The following is a 17,730-nucleotide window of genomic DNA, read 5'->3' as shown; positions in this document are numbered from 1 at the left end:
AGGCACTTTCAATAGAAAACATTTGCACTAAACATGCATGTGTGAATAACTTAGCATCTGTCATGTGAAGTGCTCTGTCAGAGATAACAATAGGTGGCTCACCGTCTCATGTTCCCTCTTTTTTTTTTTTTTTACATGCATGCTTGTACAAAAAAGTGTTGTGGAAAAAAAAACTGTGGTATGGAGCCTAAAATGATGTAATTAAACTGTACCATACTATATTAAGTCTATTTAAGAGAAGTAAAGAAGTGTAATAAATAAATCTAAAGTGTTTGTCATTATTTGCTCTCATTCTAAGACATATTTGACTAAAAGTCAAATTGGTTTTCTAAGGCAGTTAAAAGACCCATGAATAACAAAAAAAAAATCTACAAAATGTAAAATCATTTAAGGCAGTTAAATTACTGTAACCACTGCAAAATTATAGAGATACATACTTTTTATTATGTCATTTTTTTCTCCTCATTTTGGGACCCAATCTTGTTTTTGGGACCAATTACTGAAATTAAGAATTTGTTGCGTGTGTTAGAGGGCGTCAGTAAATCAAAGGTTTTGGTTCGATCTTGGGCTTCACGGTGGAAGAGGGGTTAGTGCGTCTGCCTCACAATATGAAGGTCCTGAGTAGTCAGGATTCAATCCTAGGCTCGGGATCTTTATGTGTGGAGTTTGCATGTCCTCCCAGTGATTGTGTGGGTTCCTTCCGAGTACTACGGCGCCCTCCCACTTCCAAAGACATGCACCTGGCTGATGAATGTATGCTGATAGTATATATTTGTACCATGAATTGATTAACGTGGACCCCGACTTAAACAAGTTAAAAAACTTGTTCGGGTGTGACCATTTAGTAGTCAATTGTACAGAATATGTACTGAACTGTGCAATCTACTAATAAAAGTATCAATCAATCAATCAATCAATAGGTTGATTGGCAACACTAAATTGGCCCTGGGGTGTGAATGTTGTCTATCTGTGTGGGCCCTGCAATGAGGTGGCGACTTGTCCAGGGTGTAAGCGCCTTCCGCCCGATTGAAGCTGAGATGGGCACCAGCGCCCCCTGCGACCCGAAAGGGAATAAGTGGTAGGAAATGGATGGATGGTAATTCGATTTTAAAATTAAAATGACTATATCGGATGAAATTGTGTTTAACAAAGATGTTAAATTTTCTTAGTTTTTAATGGGCATCGTCTGTTTGGACAGGAGGTTGCATTTGTTGTTTGAATGTTGAGTAAATAAAACTAAGACCATTTTTACACATTATTTTTGTAGAGGCATTGCCAAACTGTTGCTTTGTATGTACTGTGCAACAAATATAAATTATAAGTAGAACTGGAGCGCAATTTTGAGTTTTTTTTTTTATTTTTTTTTTTAGATCGCAATTTTCGCCAGTCCTGATGAGTTTGTCCAGTTTGGTGAGTTTTGAAGCATTTTGAAAGCCTACTGAAATTAGATTTTCTTATTTAAACGGGGATAGCAGGTCCATTCTATGTGTCATACTTGATCATTTCACGATATTGCCATATTTTTGCTGAAAGGATTTAGTAGAGAACATCCACGATAAATTTCGCAACTTTCGGTGTTAAGAGAAATGCCCTGCCTCTACCGCAAGTTGCAGACAATGACGTCACACGTGTGGGGGCTCCTCACATATTCACAATATTTTTAATGACAGCCTCCAACAAAAAGTGCTATTCGGACCGAGAAAATGACAATTACCCCAATAACTTGAGCGAGGATGAAAGATTTGTGTTTGAGGATATTGATAGCGACGGAATAGAAAAAAAAATGACAAAAAAAAAAAAGTTAAAAAAAAAAACGCGATTGCATTGGGACGGATTCCGATGTTTTAGAGATATTTACTAGGATAATTCTGGGAAATCCCGTATCTTTCTATTGTGTTGCTAGTGTTTTAGTGAGTTAAATAGTACCTGATAGTCGTAAGGGTGTCTCCACGGGTGTCTTGACGCGCAGTGTCTCAGGGGAGTCGACGGCAGCTATGGACGGCACAAGCTCAGCTTTTCTCCGGTAAGAACTGACTTTTTAACCACAATTTTCTCACCGAAATCTGCTGGTTGACATTTGGTAGGGATCCATGTTGGCTTGACCGCGCTCTGATCCATAGGAAAGTTTCACCTCCAGGAATTTTAATCAAGGAATCACCGTGTGTTTGTGTGGCTAAAGGCTAAAGCTTCCCGACTCCATATTTCTACTGTGACTTCTCTAATATTAATTGAACAAATTGCAAAAGATTCAGCAACACAGATCTCCAAAATAGTGTGTAATTATGTCGTTAAAGCAGACGACTTTTAGCTGCGTGTGTGCGCAGCGCTCATATTTCCTTAAAACCTGTGACGTCTTGCGTACACGTCATCATTACACAACGTTTTCAAGACGAAACTCCCGAGAAAATTAAAATTGTAATTTAGTCAACTAAAAAGGCTGTATTGGCATGTGTTGCAATGTTAACATTTCATCATTGATATATAAACTATCAGACTGCGTGGTGGGTAGTAGTGGGTTTCAGTAGGCCTTTAAGGGGGTCAAATTACAGTTTAAAGAGGCAAAAATGCCCTTTTTTAGGAACTGTTTGTTTTGAAGGGGTTTTTGCCAACTTCCTGTTGATTTTTGCTGAAGAAAGTCATTTTATGAAATCTAGGTCTAGTCAGACCTACATTGAAGTTTTTGTTTCATGTCTCTACGACATTCCTAACGGAAGTTACAAGCAGTTTTGTCTGTGTTTTTTTCCTAGGGGGCGCTAGAGTGCAATTTTGAGTTTTGGGTTTTGTTTTGTTTTATTAGATGGCAATTTTAGCCAGTTCCTTTGGTGAGTTTTGAAGCATTTTAAGGGGGTCAAATTACAGCTAAATGAGGTAAAAATTACCTTTTTTGGGGGCAAATTTTTTTTGGAAGGTTTTTTTGCCAACTTCCTGTTGATTTTTGCTGAAGAAAGTCCTTTTATGAAATCTAGGTCTAAGTCAGACCTACATAGACGTTTTTGTTTCATGTCTCTACGACATTCCTAACGGAAGTTACAAGCAGTTTAGTCTGTGTTTTTTTCCTAGGGGGCACTAGAGCCCAATTTTGATTAAAAAACATTTTTTTATTATATGGTAATTTTAGCCAGTCCCTTTGGTGAGTTTTGAAGCATTTTAAGGGGGTCAAATGACAGCTTAAAGAGGCAAAAATGACCTTTTTTTTTTTTTAGGAATTTTTTGTTTTGAAGGGTTTTTTGCCAATTTCCTGTTGATTTTTGCTGAAGAAAGTCAGCTTATGAAATCTAGGTCTAAGTCAGACCTACATCGAGGTTTTTGTTTCATGTCTCTATGACATTCCTAATGGAAGTTACAAGCAGTTTGGTCTGTGTTTTTTTCCTAGGGGGCACTAGAGCGCAATTTTGAGTTTTTAAAAAAATATATTATTTTTTTTATTATATAGCAATTTTAGCCAGTCCCTTTGGTGAGTTTGGAAGCATTTTAAGGGGGTCAAATGACAGCTCAGAGACAAAAATTACCTCATTTTTTATTTTATTTTTTGTTTTGTTTTACTAACGAAACTTACAAGCAGTTTTGTATGTGTTTTTTCCTAGGGGGCGCTGGAGCGCAATTTTGAGTTTTGGAGTTTGTTGTTTTTATTTGATGGCAATGTTTGCCAGTCCCTTTGGTGAGTTTTGAAGCATGTTAAAAGGTGTCAAATTACAGCTCGAAGAGGCGGCGGAATAATAATAAAGAAGAAATAATAATAAAACCTTAGAAATACAACAGTGTCCTCTGTCCCAAAGGGACATTCGGTCCCTAAATACAAAGAAAACGTTTACGACAAATGTATGTTCATAAGCAGCGAGGCAGGCAATAGATGCTAACATTAGCATTTAGCTTACAGGCTGTGAAACTGCACTGCGCAGCCTGAAGGCGCAGATAAATACGAACCGGACACGGATGTTCCTCCTTTCGGGCTCGACGACGAGAGGAGAAGGACGGAGTGTCGAGCTCCTCCATTTTCAATCGCGGCATAGCGATGACTTTTCGGCGGTTTGTCGACTCGATGACCAGTGTTTCGTTACGGTAAGCGCCGCTAATTAGCTTGTGAACACTGCTGTTGGCTACAACGTGATTTAACACGGCTTGTAGCATTCAAGTTAGCAGCATTCATTTACCATGAATTGACTAACGGACCCCGACTTAAACAAATTGAAAAACTTATTCGGGTGTTACCGTTTAGTGGTCAATTTTACGGAATATGTACTGAACTGTGCAATCTACTACTCAAAGTTTCAATCAAGTAGCGCACACGGAAGACCACATGGGTGAAAAGCTCAAAGAATAGACCACGTGGGTGAAAAGCTCAAAGAATCCGAACTAAAGAGGCACACCAATTTGATAAATCGTCCAGCATTCTCCTTATAAAACACTTGGGACTACGTAACGCTATTAGTTATCCCAGAGGAAATGCTATTAATCATCTCTACTGACAGGCGAAGTCCTTTGAATCACTATATTTATAGTACAGATCATATGTGAGTTTTATTGGCAAGGTCAACAGAAGAGTGTCTGGCCGCCTTTTCCCCCATTATTTCACCCCAGTGAGGCTCTCCTTGGTCCCCGGACATGACACTAGGTCGTGACCTGCTGTTGAACCCGGCCTCAGACCTTGAGATGTTAGTCGTGCTCCCAAGCTGTGTCACACGATGCCCTTTGAACTTTGGGTGATCAGTCATCAGTATTGGCTATGACGTCAGTACATCTTATTCATACACTGCTGCTAATCAATAAGGCCTGCTCCTTTGCAAACATGTTGTAAAGAGAATTTCAACATATGTAATTATGATGTATTACATTGTATCAGTTTACATTTTGGAAAAACTGTATTTCCTTGAATTGCGCCGGGGTGCTAATTCATTTAAAACTTCTTCTCACTCCTGCGCTTACCAACGGCATGCGGTAAAAGTGAGCATGCGCTAATTAATTTAAAACCTCTTCTGACTCCTGCACTTACCAAAGGCATGCGGTAAAAGTGAGCATGCGCTAATTATTTTAAAACCTCTTCTCACTCCAGCACTTAGAGGCATACAGTAAAAATGTGAGTATGATGTAAGCTTGGACCTTAAATCCTACTGAATAGCTCATAATCTTCTTCCCTTTATGCGATTTTAAATTACCGGTATTGAAATCAGCCTCCTCCATTTTGAAAATGACAAGGGAAATGTCACTCGTGACTTCACGAGTTTAACCAGGCGGTAATACTAAGCATGCGCTAATTATTTTGCGAAGCGAGTTTGACCTGGTAGTAATTCAAGGCAGGCACATACTATATGCCCTGCGGCAATTCAAGGAAATATGGTAAATTAAACAATAACCCCCTCCAGTCATTAGTAGTGCAGTGAGCTAAAGTGCATTTATTGATATTTTTTCTTTTATAACAGAAGCACTGTTGAAGAATGTCGTCTTCAAAACTGGGCGTCAAACCGGCTAAGGTGAGAAGACAAATTCAAACTGATATGCTAGAATTGTGATGACTTGAAATTTTTGGCGTTGACCCATCAGACAACACTGTGATGAATTTGTCTTGACTGAGCCAACAGATGCACGTTAGGTCCTTTTAATTGTCTGTAATGCACGGATTATCTCATCACTTGTCTTCATCTAACCACACCAGGATGGGACAAAACACATGATGGGACAACCTTCCCTTGGTTTACCCTTTGCAAGGTGAGTTTCCTGCTGTACAATCAACCCTAAAGCCTCCAAACATGAATATGCTGAACATAGTTCATAGTAATTGTAGGGATAAAAACTGTCACTTATGAGATTTAAAATAGTGGTGCTCAACTTTTGCAGCAATAGTAGTAATGATGAGTTTACCGTTTTTGCCGTTTACCCATCAGACAATAAAATGGTGAGATTGTGACTACTGAACTACTGGCTGCAAGATTGGAGCAATGTTGAGGTTCTCTTATATCCTGATAATTATCTTTATCTGAAAGTCATACATTCATTTTATTTTGACTACAGATAAGCAACAAGGCACAACATGAGCATCTGCTTCGTCCTGTATCTGGTAAGTAAATATAAACTACAAACGTTTTCTCAAGTGCTAATGATGAGTTCACCCTTTTCGCCGTTTACCCATCAGACAGTAGAGTGGTGAGGCTGTGACTCCTGAATCACTTCCTGAAAGATGATCAATAATTGTTCAATAAACAAACTGCCATGAATGTGACAGGCTCTGTTTGATTACAGATGCTTGGCAGCAGTAATGGATGGAAAACGTGAACAATTACTTCATGTCTTTGGTAAGTACGTGGGTCAAAATTACATATTTCCTCAAATAGTGGCCTTTGCTCTAATAGACGACAATAAAATGGTGAGATTGTGACTACTGAACTACTGGCTGCAAGATTGGAGCAATGTTGAGGTTCTCTTATATCCTGATAATTATCTTTATCTGAAAGTCATACATTCATTTTATTTTGACTACAGATAAGCAACCAGGCACAACATGAGCATCTGCTTCGTCCTGTATCTGGTAAGTAAATATAAACTACAAATGTTTTCTCAAGTGCTAATGATGAATTCACCCTTTTCGCCGTTTACCCATCAGACAATAGAGTGGTGAGGCTGTGACTCCTGAATCACTTCCTGAAAAATTATCAATAATTGTTCAATAAACAAACTGCCATGAATGTGACAGGCTCTGTTTGATTACAGATGCTTGGCAGCACTAATGGATGGAAAACGTGAACAATTACTTCATGTCTTTGGTAAGTACGTGGGTCAAAATGACATATATCCTCAAATAGTGGCCTTTGCTCTAATAGACGATGTGACCCCCGGGGAGAGAAAAAGAATGGCACTAAGTGACTGTAATGTCAGTAAATTACAACACTGTGCCAGTTATATGATTTCAGAGTTTAGCGAAGACAATGAATAAATTAAAGGCTCAGTCAGTTAATTTGCAGACCACATCACATTGTAGTCATGCATTTAATCAAATATGGACCTTCGTAATGTCTTTGTATGCTTAGTACTTCTTGCATTGAAGTAAACACCCCCCGGCCACTGAGGAAATACAGCGTAACATACGAACTTGTTGTAATGATGAGTTTACCCTTTTCGCCGTTTACCCATCAGACAATGAAGTGGTGAGAGTGTGACTACTGAATTACTCACAAGATGGGTGACATTTAGACATGCGTTACGATGTGAAAGTGATTTCTTTTTTTTTCCTTTTTTTACTTTGACAGATGGGCAGCAATAATCAACCAACGGACAAAAATGTCTACTTCATCATAATTATAGATGAGGAAAGAGGGCGTCACAGTTTCCCAATTAGAAATGCCAAGTGTCATGTCAAGTAGTGATGAGTTCACCTTTTTGCTGTGAACCAATCAGAACAGACTGCTGAACTCAAAACACCAGTATAATGCAAACTGATGGTCACCTTTGACTTTGAAGAAACTCATTTAAGCAGTAAGTGTATTTAGTTTACAAAAGAATGTAATGTTTTTGTCATGAAACTGACCTCAGTGATTTCTGTTACAGTACAGTTGGACCTGTATAAAGCTGCTATTTGGACTGCTTTCCAGACAAATAAAACATTTACAAAATCTATCCTTTAAGTAGAATCATTTTGTGGCTGTTGCTTACTTGTTGGAACAACTGTACAGAGGTTCTTGGCCTTCTACTCCTCCGTGATGTACTCGTCTGCCCCTAGTGCGTAGGTGTAGATGAAGCGGAGGATGTTCTGGTGGAGTTCATCCAGGGCTTTGTCTCTCCTGAGCAAGCCATCCTCTCCCAGATCAGGGGGAAACTCAGCATCGGGTGGAATAACAAGGGGAGACCCTTCTGTAGGTAGACAGATTTTACACTACACTTTGTAGTTTTGTTATGTAAAATGTTCTGAGTTATGCTGGGAGACTAGAGGATGGCATTAGAAAAATGGATAAAGTGATTGGATAAGAGTACTGTACTTAAACTTGTGATTTAAAAAGTACCGTGCTTAAGAGTGACAGAGTTTTCACAAAGGAGCACCGCAATCACGGCGTCTTCCTCCAGCACTTCACTTCTGAGGCTTAATTTGCAGTGGGCCTCTGCTAAAGAGATCCTATTACAACAAACATGAAAAGGGTCACTTCTAGAAGAGCCATATTGAGTTTTACCATTCTAATCTTGATGATTAAAACCATAATCATGTTAACCCTGCACCTAAGGCTTTAAATGTGCTGAACGGCCAGAAGAATAACAAACATTTGTCACAATTAGGTGACTATAATCTCTGCAGCTCATTAACTGCGACTGCACGCCCCCAAGTGGACTATTGCAGTATTTTACCCGGCCTGAGAAGATAACCTCTCCATCACCTACAGCAGTTTGAGAAAGGCTGCAGACATTTTATTGCTGTGGATTTGTGATCGGACTCTGCAGGTGGCCATGAAGTAGCCGCGGATCAGCTTCTGTGTTGCAGGACTCAGATCCACTTGCAGGGTTTGTGCGTAGGCCACCAGCTAGAAGACAAGCAATTCAAAGTAAAGACTGATACACTTGAAGGTGGCATGTTTCCCAACCTCCTTGTAGTCCTGGGTAGAAAAGTCAAGGGATGAATAGAGGTGTTTTCCAGGCTGCACAGCCTGCTGGAGGGTGTGGGCTGTCAAAGAGAGTACAGCATGCTCTTTTACCGGATCCTGACACTTCACGATGAGGCCAAAGCTAGCTGCCAGCTGAGGTGGTACTGGACCCATTTCCTGTCCATGAAGAAGATTCCAGATAAAATGATGGCTGCTTATGAGTAAATTACGGTGAAATGTTAAACGTTGCTCCCAGTACGGCATCGTATGTCCTTCGAGAGCTTTGTGTGGAGTCTGCGAGGGCCCAGAAGCTGCACGAGATGGGGAAGGTAAGGTGCTGGTCTGCATCCTTGCCATATTTCTTCCCCGGGATGAACACGGACACTGTGCGACTGTCCAGGACTAAGAAATAGAGAAGATTACAGACTGCTACAAGTCATTTTAATGTCCGCTAAATAATCACCACCTGTCTCAATTGCGTCCAGCTTGTCCTTCCTAAAAGAGCTCAGATCTCCAAGCATGCAAATCCCACCATTGGCAAGCAAGGCAGAACCGGCGTGGATGTTAGCAGTGCCCGCTCCATGCTCGTCGTGGGATAGGGATGCAAATATCTCCCGTGAGGCTTCATGCCTCACCCCACGGCACGACAAGCTCAAGCTGTACCTCATTAACCTGGCACATAGAATGAAACATTTTGATCCAGGGGAAGTACAATATTTCCTTAAATAGTGGCCTCCATTCTAATAAACGCCATATCTGAATAAATAAACATGTACCTCATTAACTTGGCACATAGAGTGAAACATTTTGATCCAGGGCAAGTACAATATTTCCTTAAATAGTGGCCTCCATTCTAATAAACACCATATTTGAATAAATAAACATCCTCAGTTATTGATCGAAAATTAATTAAAAACATGTTTGCATAAATGAAGACAATTTAATTTATTAAGTTGAGACAACTTATTTCCTCGAAAAAAAAATATATTTCCTCGTGGCCTCCAACCACTTCAGTTGACACCATTTCTGAATAAAAAGCATTCTTCTGTATCTATTGGGGAAAAATGGCTACAAAACCCTACACAAATGCACAAATGAAGGTCATTTATAAAGATTGAGACAATTTATTTGCAATGTTTTTCAAATATTGGCCTCCACTCTAATAGATGCCATGTTTGAATAAACAAACAGCATCCCTCATTGATTATAAATGGTAAAATGGCTACCCCCCCCCCCCCCCCAAACGGTTTTACAACTGATCTTTTACAAGGCAATATGCTACAAACCCCGTTTCCGTATGATACGGGAAATTGTGTTAGATGTAAATATAAACTAAATACAATGATTTGCAAATCATTTTCAATCCATATTCAATTGAATATGCAACAAAGACAACATATTTGATGTTCACACTGATAAACATTTTTTTTGCAAATATTCATTAACTTTAGAATTTGATGCCAGCAACACATGACAAAGAAGTTGGTATAGGTGGCAATAAATACTGATAAACTTGAAGAATGCTCATCAAACCCTTATTTGGAAAATCCCACAGGTGTGCAGGTTAATTGGGAACAGGTGGTGCCATGATTGGGTATAAAAACAGCTTCCAGAAAAAATGCTCAGTCTTTCACAAGAAAGGATAGGGCGACGTACACCCCTTTGTCCACAACTGTGTGAGCAAATAGTCAAACAGTTTAAGAACAACGTTTCACGAAGTGCAATTGCAAGAAATTTAGGGATTTCAACATCTACGCTCCATAATTTCATCAAAAGGTTAAGAGAATCTGGAGAAATCACTCCACGTAAGCAGCATGGCCGGAAACTAACATTGAATGACCATGACTTTCGATCCCTCAGACGGCACTGTACTCAAAAACTGACATCAATCTCTAAAGGATATCACCACATGGGCTCAGGAACACTTCAGAAAACCACTGTGACTAAATACAGTTCGTCGCTACATCTGTAAGTGCAAATTAAAGCTCTACTATGCAAAGTGAAAGCCATTTATCAAAAAAATCCAGAAACGCCGCCGGCTTCTCTGGGCCAGAGATCATCTAAGATGGACTGATGCAAAGTGGAAAAGTGTTCTGTGGTCTGACAAGTCCAAATTTCAAATTGTTTTTGGAAATATTCGACATCGTGTCATCTGGACCAAAGGGGAAGCGAACCATCCAGACTGTTATCGACACAAAGTTCAAAAGCCAGCATCTGTGATGGTATGGGGGGGTATTAGTGCCAAAGGCATGGGCAACTTACACATTTGTGAAGGCACCAATAATGCTAAAAGGTACATACAGGTTTTGGAACAACATATGCTGCCATCTAAGCACCTTTTTTTTCATGGACCCCCCTGCTTATTTCAGCAAGACAATGCCAAGCCACATTCAGCACATGTTACAACAGCGTGGCTTCGTAAAAAAAAGTGTGGGTACTTTGCTGGCCCGCCTCTAGTCCAGACCATAACACACACAAGCTTTAGGTAGATTTGTTTGTTGTCAAGCTACTAACGTTAGCTATCATTGAATGTATATTACCATCATGAAAACAACATGACTCTTGAGAGCTACTCATTTTTTGATTTGTTTATTTGCATAGCTTATTACAACCCAAACAAAGGGAATACGCTTGTTTTGCCAGAACATTAACACAATCCATCAACAACAACATGCCTTTTCATCTGCATGTTCTATTCCAGTATGCATTTCTTTCTAGTTCATATTTTATCTACTATTAGAGCTAATTTAAAAAATAAAAAAAAAGGATTGAGTTAATTCAATTTGCAAGGATTGGACTTTATTTATGAAGCATATCATCACTCAAACAGCGCAGTCATTGTTTTTTCTCTATTGTGTGGTAATTTGTTATGAAATACAGTAGAGGCAAACTGGCTGAATTGAACAGCAATACAAATACTGAGAGTTTAAGCAAATATTCTTTGACCTTTTGGTGAGCTAATCAAAATCAACCAGCGAGTTACCTGTTGGAGGCCCCTGGTAAAGACACTTAAAACAAATACGTTCTGTTTAACCCCTTATGGTAACAATCTAGTTGGTGTTTTTTGAACATTTTAACTTTGAGCAAGTTCCTTTAAATCAGTGGTTCTCAAACTTTTTTCACCAAGTACCACCTTAGAAAACACTTAGTTCTCCAAATACCACCATAATGACTGACATTATAATTAAATAGCGTAGTAGGCCTAAGTATTCATTAAAAATAAGTCAGGTTTTATTTAGCAAGTACATTGAATATTTTTGGATTATTTTGGATCATATTTCATGTTTTGTAATATGTTTTACCTTATTTATATTGTAACAAACTGGGTACTATGTAATATTATGTTGCACACGTAGATTATTTAACAGATGTTTTGTTTTCCCCGGGCATTGAAGGCATCATTAGTACATGCAGCTTTCTCTACCAATCTTTGTTTACATGTGGTCTGTGTGTTGATTGGCTGAGAGGCTGAGAAAGGGTGGACATAAGCGGTGAATGTGGAGGACATTCTGTTTGCGTCTTGTTTATTTTGCCGTCGATTACGGCCTACAGTCGGATACTAACGACGTCCATTGAAGGCTGATAAACCTTTGATAACAGTTTACAACACTTTAATAATTATTTCGCCACATTGATCAATAACATTAGCATCTTTTTACCACCTCAAAAAAATTGCCAAAATCAGAGGACTTAATTCTAAATCAGACTTGGAAACACTAATCCATGCCTTTGTATCCAGCAGATTAGACTTGTGTAGTTGCCTTCTCACTGGGCTCTCTAAATTAGCTGTAAAGCAGCTGCAATACAGTACAACCAGAATGCTGCAGCTTGAGTCCTGATTAGAACCAGGAAATATGCCCTTATAGGTCCAGTCCTTAGGCCACTGCTCTAGCTTCCTGTTACTCAGACAATATACTTTAAAACAGCTTTGCATGTGTACAAGTCTCTTCACGGTTTTGTGCCAAAGTACATCTCTGACATGTTAAAACCATATGAACCATCTCAAGCTCAGAAAACCTCAGGGAGTGGTCCCCTGCTGGTGCCAGAGTCAGGACCAAACATGGTGAGATTGCGTTTCATTATTATGCTCTTAAAATCTGGAACAGTCTTCCAGAATATAGGAGACAGATCTCAACATTGACAATGTTAAAATTCAGGCTGAAAACACTTTTATTTAACTGTGGACATGACAACTGAAATTGTTTTATCGACAGCATTTGATTGATTTTTATTGAAATTATATGATTTGTTTTTTGAGGATTTTATTTTCGGGATTTTAATTATAATTATGATTATATTGAATGAATGAAATGAGTTTATTTCGGTCATATAATCAACCATTTTGTGTGATTAATTAAACAGTACAGATTATACATATTTAACAATCATATACATTATACACACAAAAAGAAAAGAAAAAGAATGACCGAAAAGGAATAGGCTCAAGCCAAGGCTTATATTTGCCTATCCAATACATTCACTGAAAATAAGATTACCTGGAACATCAACGTTAAAAAAAATCAATGGTATGAATATTCATGAATATTTTATATTTTTGTGTTCCTGTAATTTTCTGTGAAGCACTTTGAATTGCCTTGAGTATAAATGGAACATTATATAGTTGTGATCAAAATTATTCAACCCCCACACAATGTTGGTGTTTTAGCAAGTTGGACATTTATTCCGTATTTTCTTTATAGTCATATCAAATAAAGAAGTGTCAAATAGAAAGATGCAACTTAAATTGTAACACTGTATTTTACAAAATACCAAAAAAGGACATTTTTCTTAATATCTCCTTGACAAAATTATTCAACCCCCTAGTTTCATGCATCTTTAGTACTAAGTAGAAAACCCTTTGGCAGTAATTACATCCTTCTAACGTGATACATAACCGGACACAAGCATCTTGCAACGATCTACAGGTCTTTTAGCCCATTCCTCTTGGGCAAAGGCCTCCAGTTCATTCATATTCTTGGGCTTGCGTGCTGCAACTGCCTTCTTCAAGTCCCACCACAGGTTTTCTATAGGATTTAGGTCTGGCGACTGTGAAGGCCACTCCAGAGTCTTCCAGCCCTTCTTCTGCAACCACTCTGATGTTGATCTGGAGGTATGCTTGGGATCGTTGTCCTGTTGGAAGGTCCAACGTCTCCCAAGCCTCAGCTTCGTCACTGACTTCATGATATTTATAGCTAATGTATCCTGGTAGGAAATAGAATTCATAATGCCTTGAACGTGCTGGAGATTCCCAGTACCTGAGGCAGAGAAACAGCTCCAGAGCATGATTGACCCCCCACCATGCTTAACAGTAGGCAAGGTGATCTTCTCTTTGTAAGCTTAATTTTTTTCTCCTCCAGACATAACGTTGATTCATCGGCCCAAAGAGTTTCAGTTTTGTCTCATCACTCCATAGAACAGTTTCCCAAAACCTTTGGGGTTTGTCCAGATGATTTTTGGCATACTGGAGTCTATTTTTCTTGTGCCTGGTAGTCAGAAGTGGGGTGGGCCTGGGAGTTCTGGCATGGAGGCCTTCATCTCGTAGTGCGCGCCTTATTCTCTGGGACGAAACCTGCGGTCCCCCCTCTGCAATGTCCTGTTGTAGTTCCTCAGCTGTTACCCGGGGGTTTTTCACCACTGTACGCTTCAAATACCGGACAGCAGTTGCATACAGCATCCTCTTTCTACCATGCCCAGGTAGTGTTTCCACTGTGCCTTTACCTTTAAACTTGCGAATTATGCCCCCAACTGTGTCTCTTGGAATGTGTAATGTCTTTGCTATTTTCTTATATCTATATCCTTTCTTATGAAGAGAAATTACCTCCTCTCTTGACTTCTTTGACCACTCTCTGGACTTCACCATGTTACAAATACACCATTGACCATCTACAAGAAGCTGAGCGTCACAGTCTTTTTCAATCAGTTTAATTGTTGCTCTTTTTGGTTCTAATCACATCTACAGGTGTTTTCAACACCTGATTGAAAATACCTTATTCAAATTCTGTTCTTAAGAGTTATGATCTTCAAGGGGTTTAATCATTTTGTCAATGAGATATTAAGAGAAATGACACTGCTTGGTATGTTACAAAATATAATGTTGTGATTCAAGTTGCATTTGTCTATTTAATGCATCTTTATTTGATATGACTATGAACAAAATACGGAATAAAAGTCCAACTTGCTAAAACACCAAAATTGTGTGGGGGGTGAATAATTTTGATCACAACTGTATATAAATATGCCTTGCCTTCTTTGATGTACCACTAGATAAAGACTGTGTACCACTAGTGGTACATGTACCACAGTTTGAGAATCGCTGATTTAAATAGTGGCCTCCCCTCTAACACTAGAGATAATCATGTTTGTCGTGGACAATTACCCAATTTCACTTACACGACATGAAAATGGTTGTTTATTTACTCCAGATAATGTGTTTTGTTCTTTTAACGATGTCCGCAACGAATAAGAACAATAAGAATAGTTCGATGCTCTTCCACTAGATGACGTGATCTAATTAATCCCTGCTGGTGTCATCCACTTGAATAAACACTCGTTAGCCATTTCTGGAAAATGCTCAAATGAAAAGCTCCACATACTCTCTGCATTTGAGCATCTGTAGCCACTATATGAGCAAAGAGTAGCTTTATTTAGACCATCCTACCTTTCCACTATTAGGGTGTCGCCTGCAGTGACGAGAAGATTCAAGTGTGAAGTGTTTTTGGCGTCCCCTCTCGTTTGCACCAAGCTGAGCAATAGGCTGAGTTTCAACGTGTGATAAAGGCCTGGAGGAGTCATATTCAAATCAAAGCAGTGTACTATGACGGCAGCGAACCGCCAAGGAGATCTTCCTGTGGCCTTCAGTAGCTGCTTGAATTTGGCATTGATGTCATGTGGATCTAGAGGTAGATAAGTTACTTCAAGTCAAGTTGTTATGATTAATGAGAACCTTATTGAGCAACACAATCTTGTCTTACACTGAGGCTCCCATGGTTGAACGTTGTTGACCTCCACGCTCCAGGTAATATTGGGCCAATGGTGCACATGCGCAGGTATGCCGATCACCCGGTAGAGTTGACCAATTCTCATCGTGTTACACAGCTCATCTGCAAGAAAAATGGTGGGGGGAAACAAAGCCTGAAAGAGTTGTTCCTGGACGAGAAGAAACAAGCATGCCACCTACAAACCTTGGCCAAGACAAACAAGAGTGAGGCCCTTTTGGAAACAAAGATTCCTCTGTGTGAATCCCACAGCCGCCTAATGAGTGTTCCTTGCACTTATTAACATATATGTGTAGTAACGGGAACCCACTGTATTAAATTCCTCCGCAGGACTGGGTCAACAGAATATGTTAATACCGATGTTGAGTTTTGTTAAACACTCCAGGGGTACCGGCCCGACAATGTGAAAAGAGGGGACAGAAACCCCTAATTTCCCACTGAAAGGCAATGTGCACGGCTGCCTGCACTAACATTTTATTTATTTGAACTCTTTCCTCTTCGTTCCAAAGTGAGCCTCATTTAGAAAGCTGGACAATATTAATGAGCACACTCTACAAATGTGACTGTGTGTAAACACACAATATTAAAAGTGCATTAATCATTTTTGGGAATGAGCATAATGGATGAGAGCGTGATTTTACAAACAAACACCGGCCATGTAAAAGTTTAGCTTCTTAATTTACAGCACTACATCATTGCACTGATTTCATTTAGTGCCGTAGAAAATTAAATCACAGTACAGTGCAGCTTTGTTCTTTCAGTGCTTTGGAAAAGGCACAAAAAGTTACAGAATTAATGTAGTTTGAGGGACTAAAATGATACTAAATGAAACTTTCGGCGCTTCCTTGTTACTTTTTCGACGTGTAAAAATGCTTTGTTGTGTAACATAGGGCTGCTCCACCTGCGAGAAATGTGGAAAGCTTTTACATCGCTTTCCCCACAACCCAGAAAGAAGACAAGTATGGGATGTGAAGGCCTGCGAACAACACTGGAGAGGCACAGACTACATGGTCTTGTGCCAGATAAACACACGACACATCTGTGGTGTTTTGTTCGGGAGACAACACACAGAAGCTAATACAAATATTAACAGAAGAAATAAACAAATTAAAGAGATGGTTTGACCCCCCAAAAAACACTCTTTGAATAGTAGTAAACATAAAATAATGCAATACTGTAACAGTAGAAAAGAAAGTCAAAAGAAATACAAATACACAGACATTGAGAGAGTAATAGAAACCACTTTTTAGTGTAATAAATGAGAAAATTAACTGAAAATATACAACATAGTGGCAAGAAATATGTCAATAATGAATGAATCAAAATATGTTCTAGACCAGGGGTGCCCATTACGTCGATCGCGATCGACTGGTCGATCTCGGAGGGTGTGTCAGTCGATCTCAAGCCAGGCATTAAAAAATATACTTAAAAATGAACAATCATCAATCATACCAAGACTTCACTTTCGTCAGTTGTTTGACATTCTCGGCACCCGAGGATCTTGTGAGATGACGCTGGCTGCTGCAAGCTCATATTTAAGAAAAAAATCACAAACAGGGCGGACGCAGAGAAACACATTTTATTTCTAGAGACTCCGTACCTGCTGTCAAAACTCTAAAGACCGACTGCACAGTTCCTGTCTTCACCATAAAAGACCTGTTTCATCCTGGCTGTGCTAACAAAATAAGAGTCTCAGAAAGCTAGCGTGCACAAGCTAGCAAGCTACGGAGTTTGATGCCAATGTATTTCTCCCCCGCCCTCAGCGACCGCTTTCTCACTTGCTTGCCCACCCGCACACTCACTGACGTCACTCACCTGCTGCATGACATTAAAGGGCCACACACATATGCTACTCTCATAACAAAGTGTTTAAAAACGAGTATGCAAGTTGGACAAATGAGATGCCAAATCCAACCACTTTCATGTGGTATTGGACAGAAAGGAGGACTTTTTTTTTTCCTCCATTTGAAAATGCGGACGTTATCAGCACCACTGTCTAATTCCAATCAATGCAAGTCATCAGAATCAAATACACCAACTTATATTCTTGTCTTCATGAAAGAAAGGAATCTATGTGTGTTAAACATGCTTGTATTATCATTAAACACCATTAACTTGTTAACAAAAATGTCTCTTTCATAAATAAATAAATATAAATTATAAATAGGAATGAGGTA

The 17,730-nt window shown here is 39.2% G+C and overlaps 2 protein-coding genes and 1 long non-coding RNA gene across 7 annotated transcripts in view; 2 read left to right on the top strand and 1 right to left on the bottom strand.

The window, feature by feature from the left end:
- The window catches only part of LOC133569466 (transcription factor 24-like), a 1,809-nt gene extending 1,564 nt beyond the window's left edge, over window positions 1-245 (top strand). For both annotated transcript variants that reach the window (XM_061921834.1, XM_061921835.1), the window contains one exon: window positions 1-245. This exon is cut by the window's left edge and continues 313 nt beyond it. The gene's annotated coding sequence lies outside the window, so the exon portion shown is untranslated.
- mcmdc2 (minichromosome maintenance domain containing 2) overlaps window positions 1-17,730 on the bottom strand; it is a 35,618-nt gene that overhangs the window by 1,168 nt on the left and 16,720 nt on the right. Inside the window, exons 7-14 of one of the 3 annotated variants that reach the window (XM_061921833.1) lie at window positions 15,530-15,658; window positions 15,217-15,451; window positions 9,025-9,230; window positions 8,818-8,960; window positions 8,559-8,735; window positions 8,359-8,498; window positions 7,989-8,098; window positions 7,166-7,839 (exon numbers count right to left, since the gene is read on the bottom strand). In XM_061921833.1, the coding sequence (XP_061777817.1) occupies window positions 7,676-7,839; window positions 7,989-8,098; window positions 8,359-8,498; window positions 8,559-8,735; window positions 8,818-8,960; window positions 9,025-9,230; window positions 15,217-15,451; window positions 15,530-15,658 (1,304 nt within the window). In that variant the 3' untranslated portion in view covers window positions 7,166-7,675. Of the gene's footprint in view, window positions 1-7,165; window positions 8,499-8,558; window positions 8,736-8,817; window positions 8,961-9,024; window positions 9,231-15,216; window positions 15,452-15,529; window positions 15,659-17,730 lie in introns of those variants that run through there. The other 2 variants (XR_009809818.1, XM_061921832.1) reach the window with 2 other exon arrangements.
- On the top strand, window positions 3,900-7,605 carry LOC133569468 (uncharacterized). 2 transcript variants are annotated; one of them, XR_009809820.1, is made up of 9 exons: window positions 3,900-4,059; window positions 5,418-5,468; window positions 5,651-5,703; window positions 6,007-6,052; window positions 6,235-6,287; window positions 6,475-6,520; window positions 6,703-6,755; window positions 7,239-7,464; window positions 7,542-7,605. It is a non-coding gene; the product is annotated as an uncharacterized LOC133569468 (long non-coding RNA). The 2 variants fall into 2 exon arrangements; XR_009809819.1 differs by having other exon boundaries at window positions 7,537-7,605.

This window comes from Nerophis ophidion, linkage group LG15 (assembly GCF_033978795.1).
Source record: "Nerophis ophidion isolate RoL-2023_Sa linkage group LG15, RoL_Noph_v1.0, whole genome shotgun sequence".
In the NCBI taxonomy this organism is placed as follows: domain Eukaryota; kingdom Metazoa; phylum Chordata; class Actinopteri; order Syngnathiformes; family Syngnathidae; genus Nerophis; species Nerophis ophidion.
This window is presented reverse-complemented; position numbering and strand designations above follow the sequence as displayed.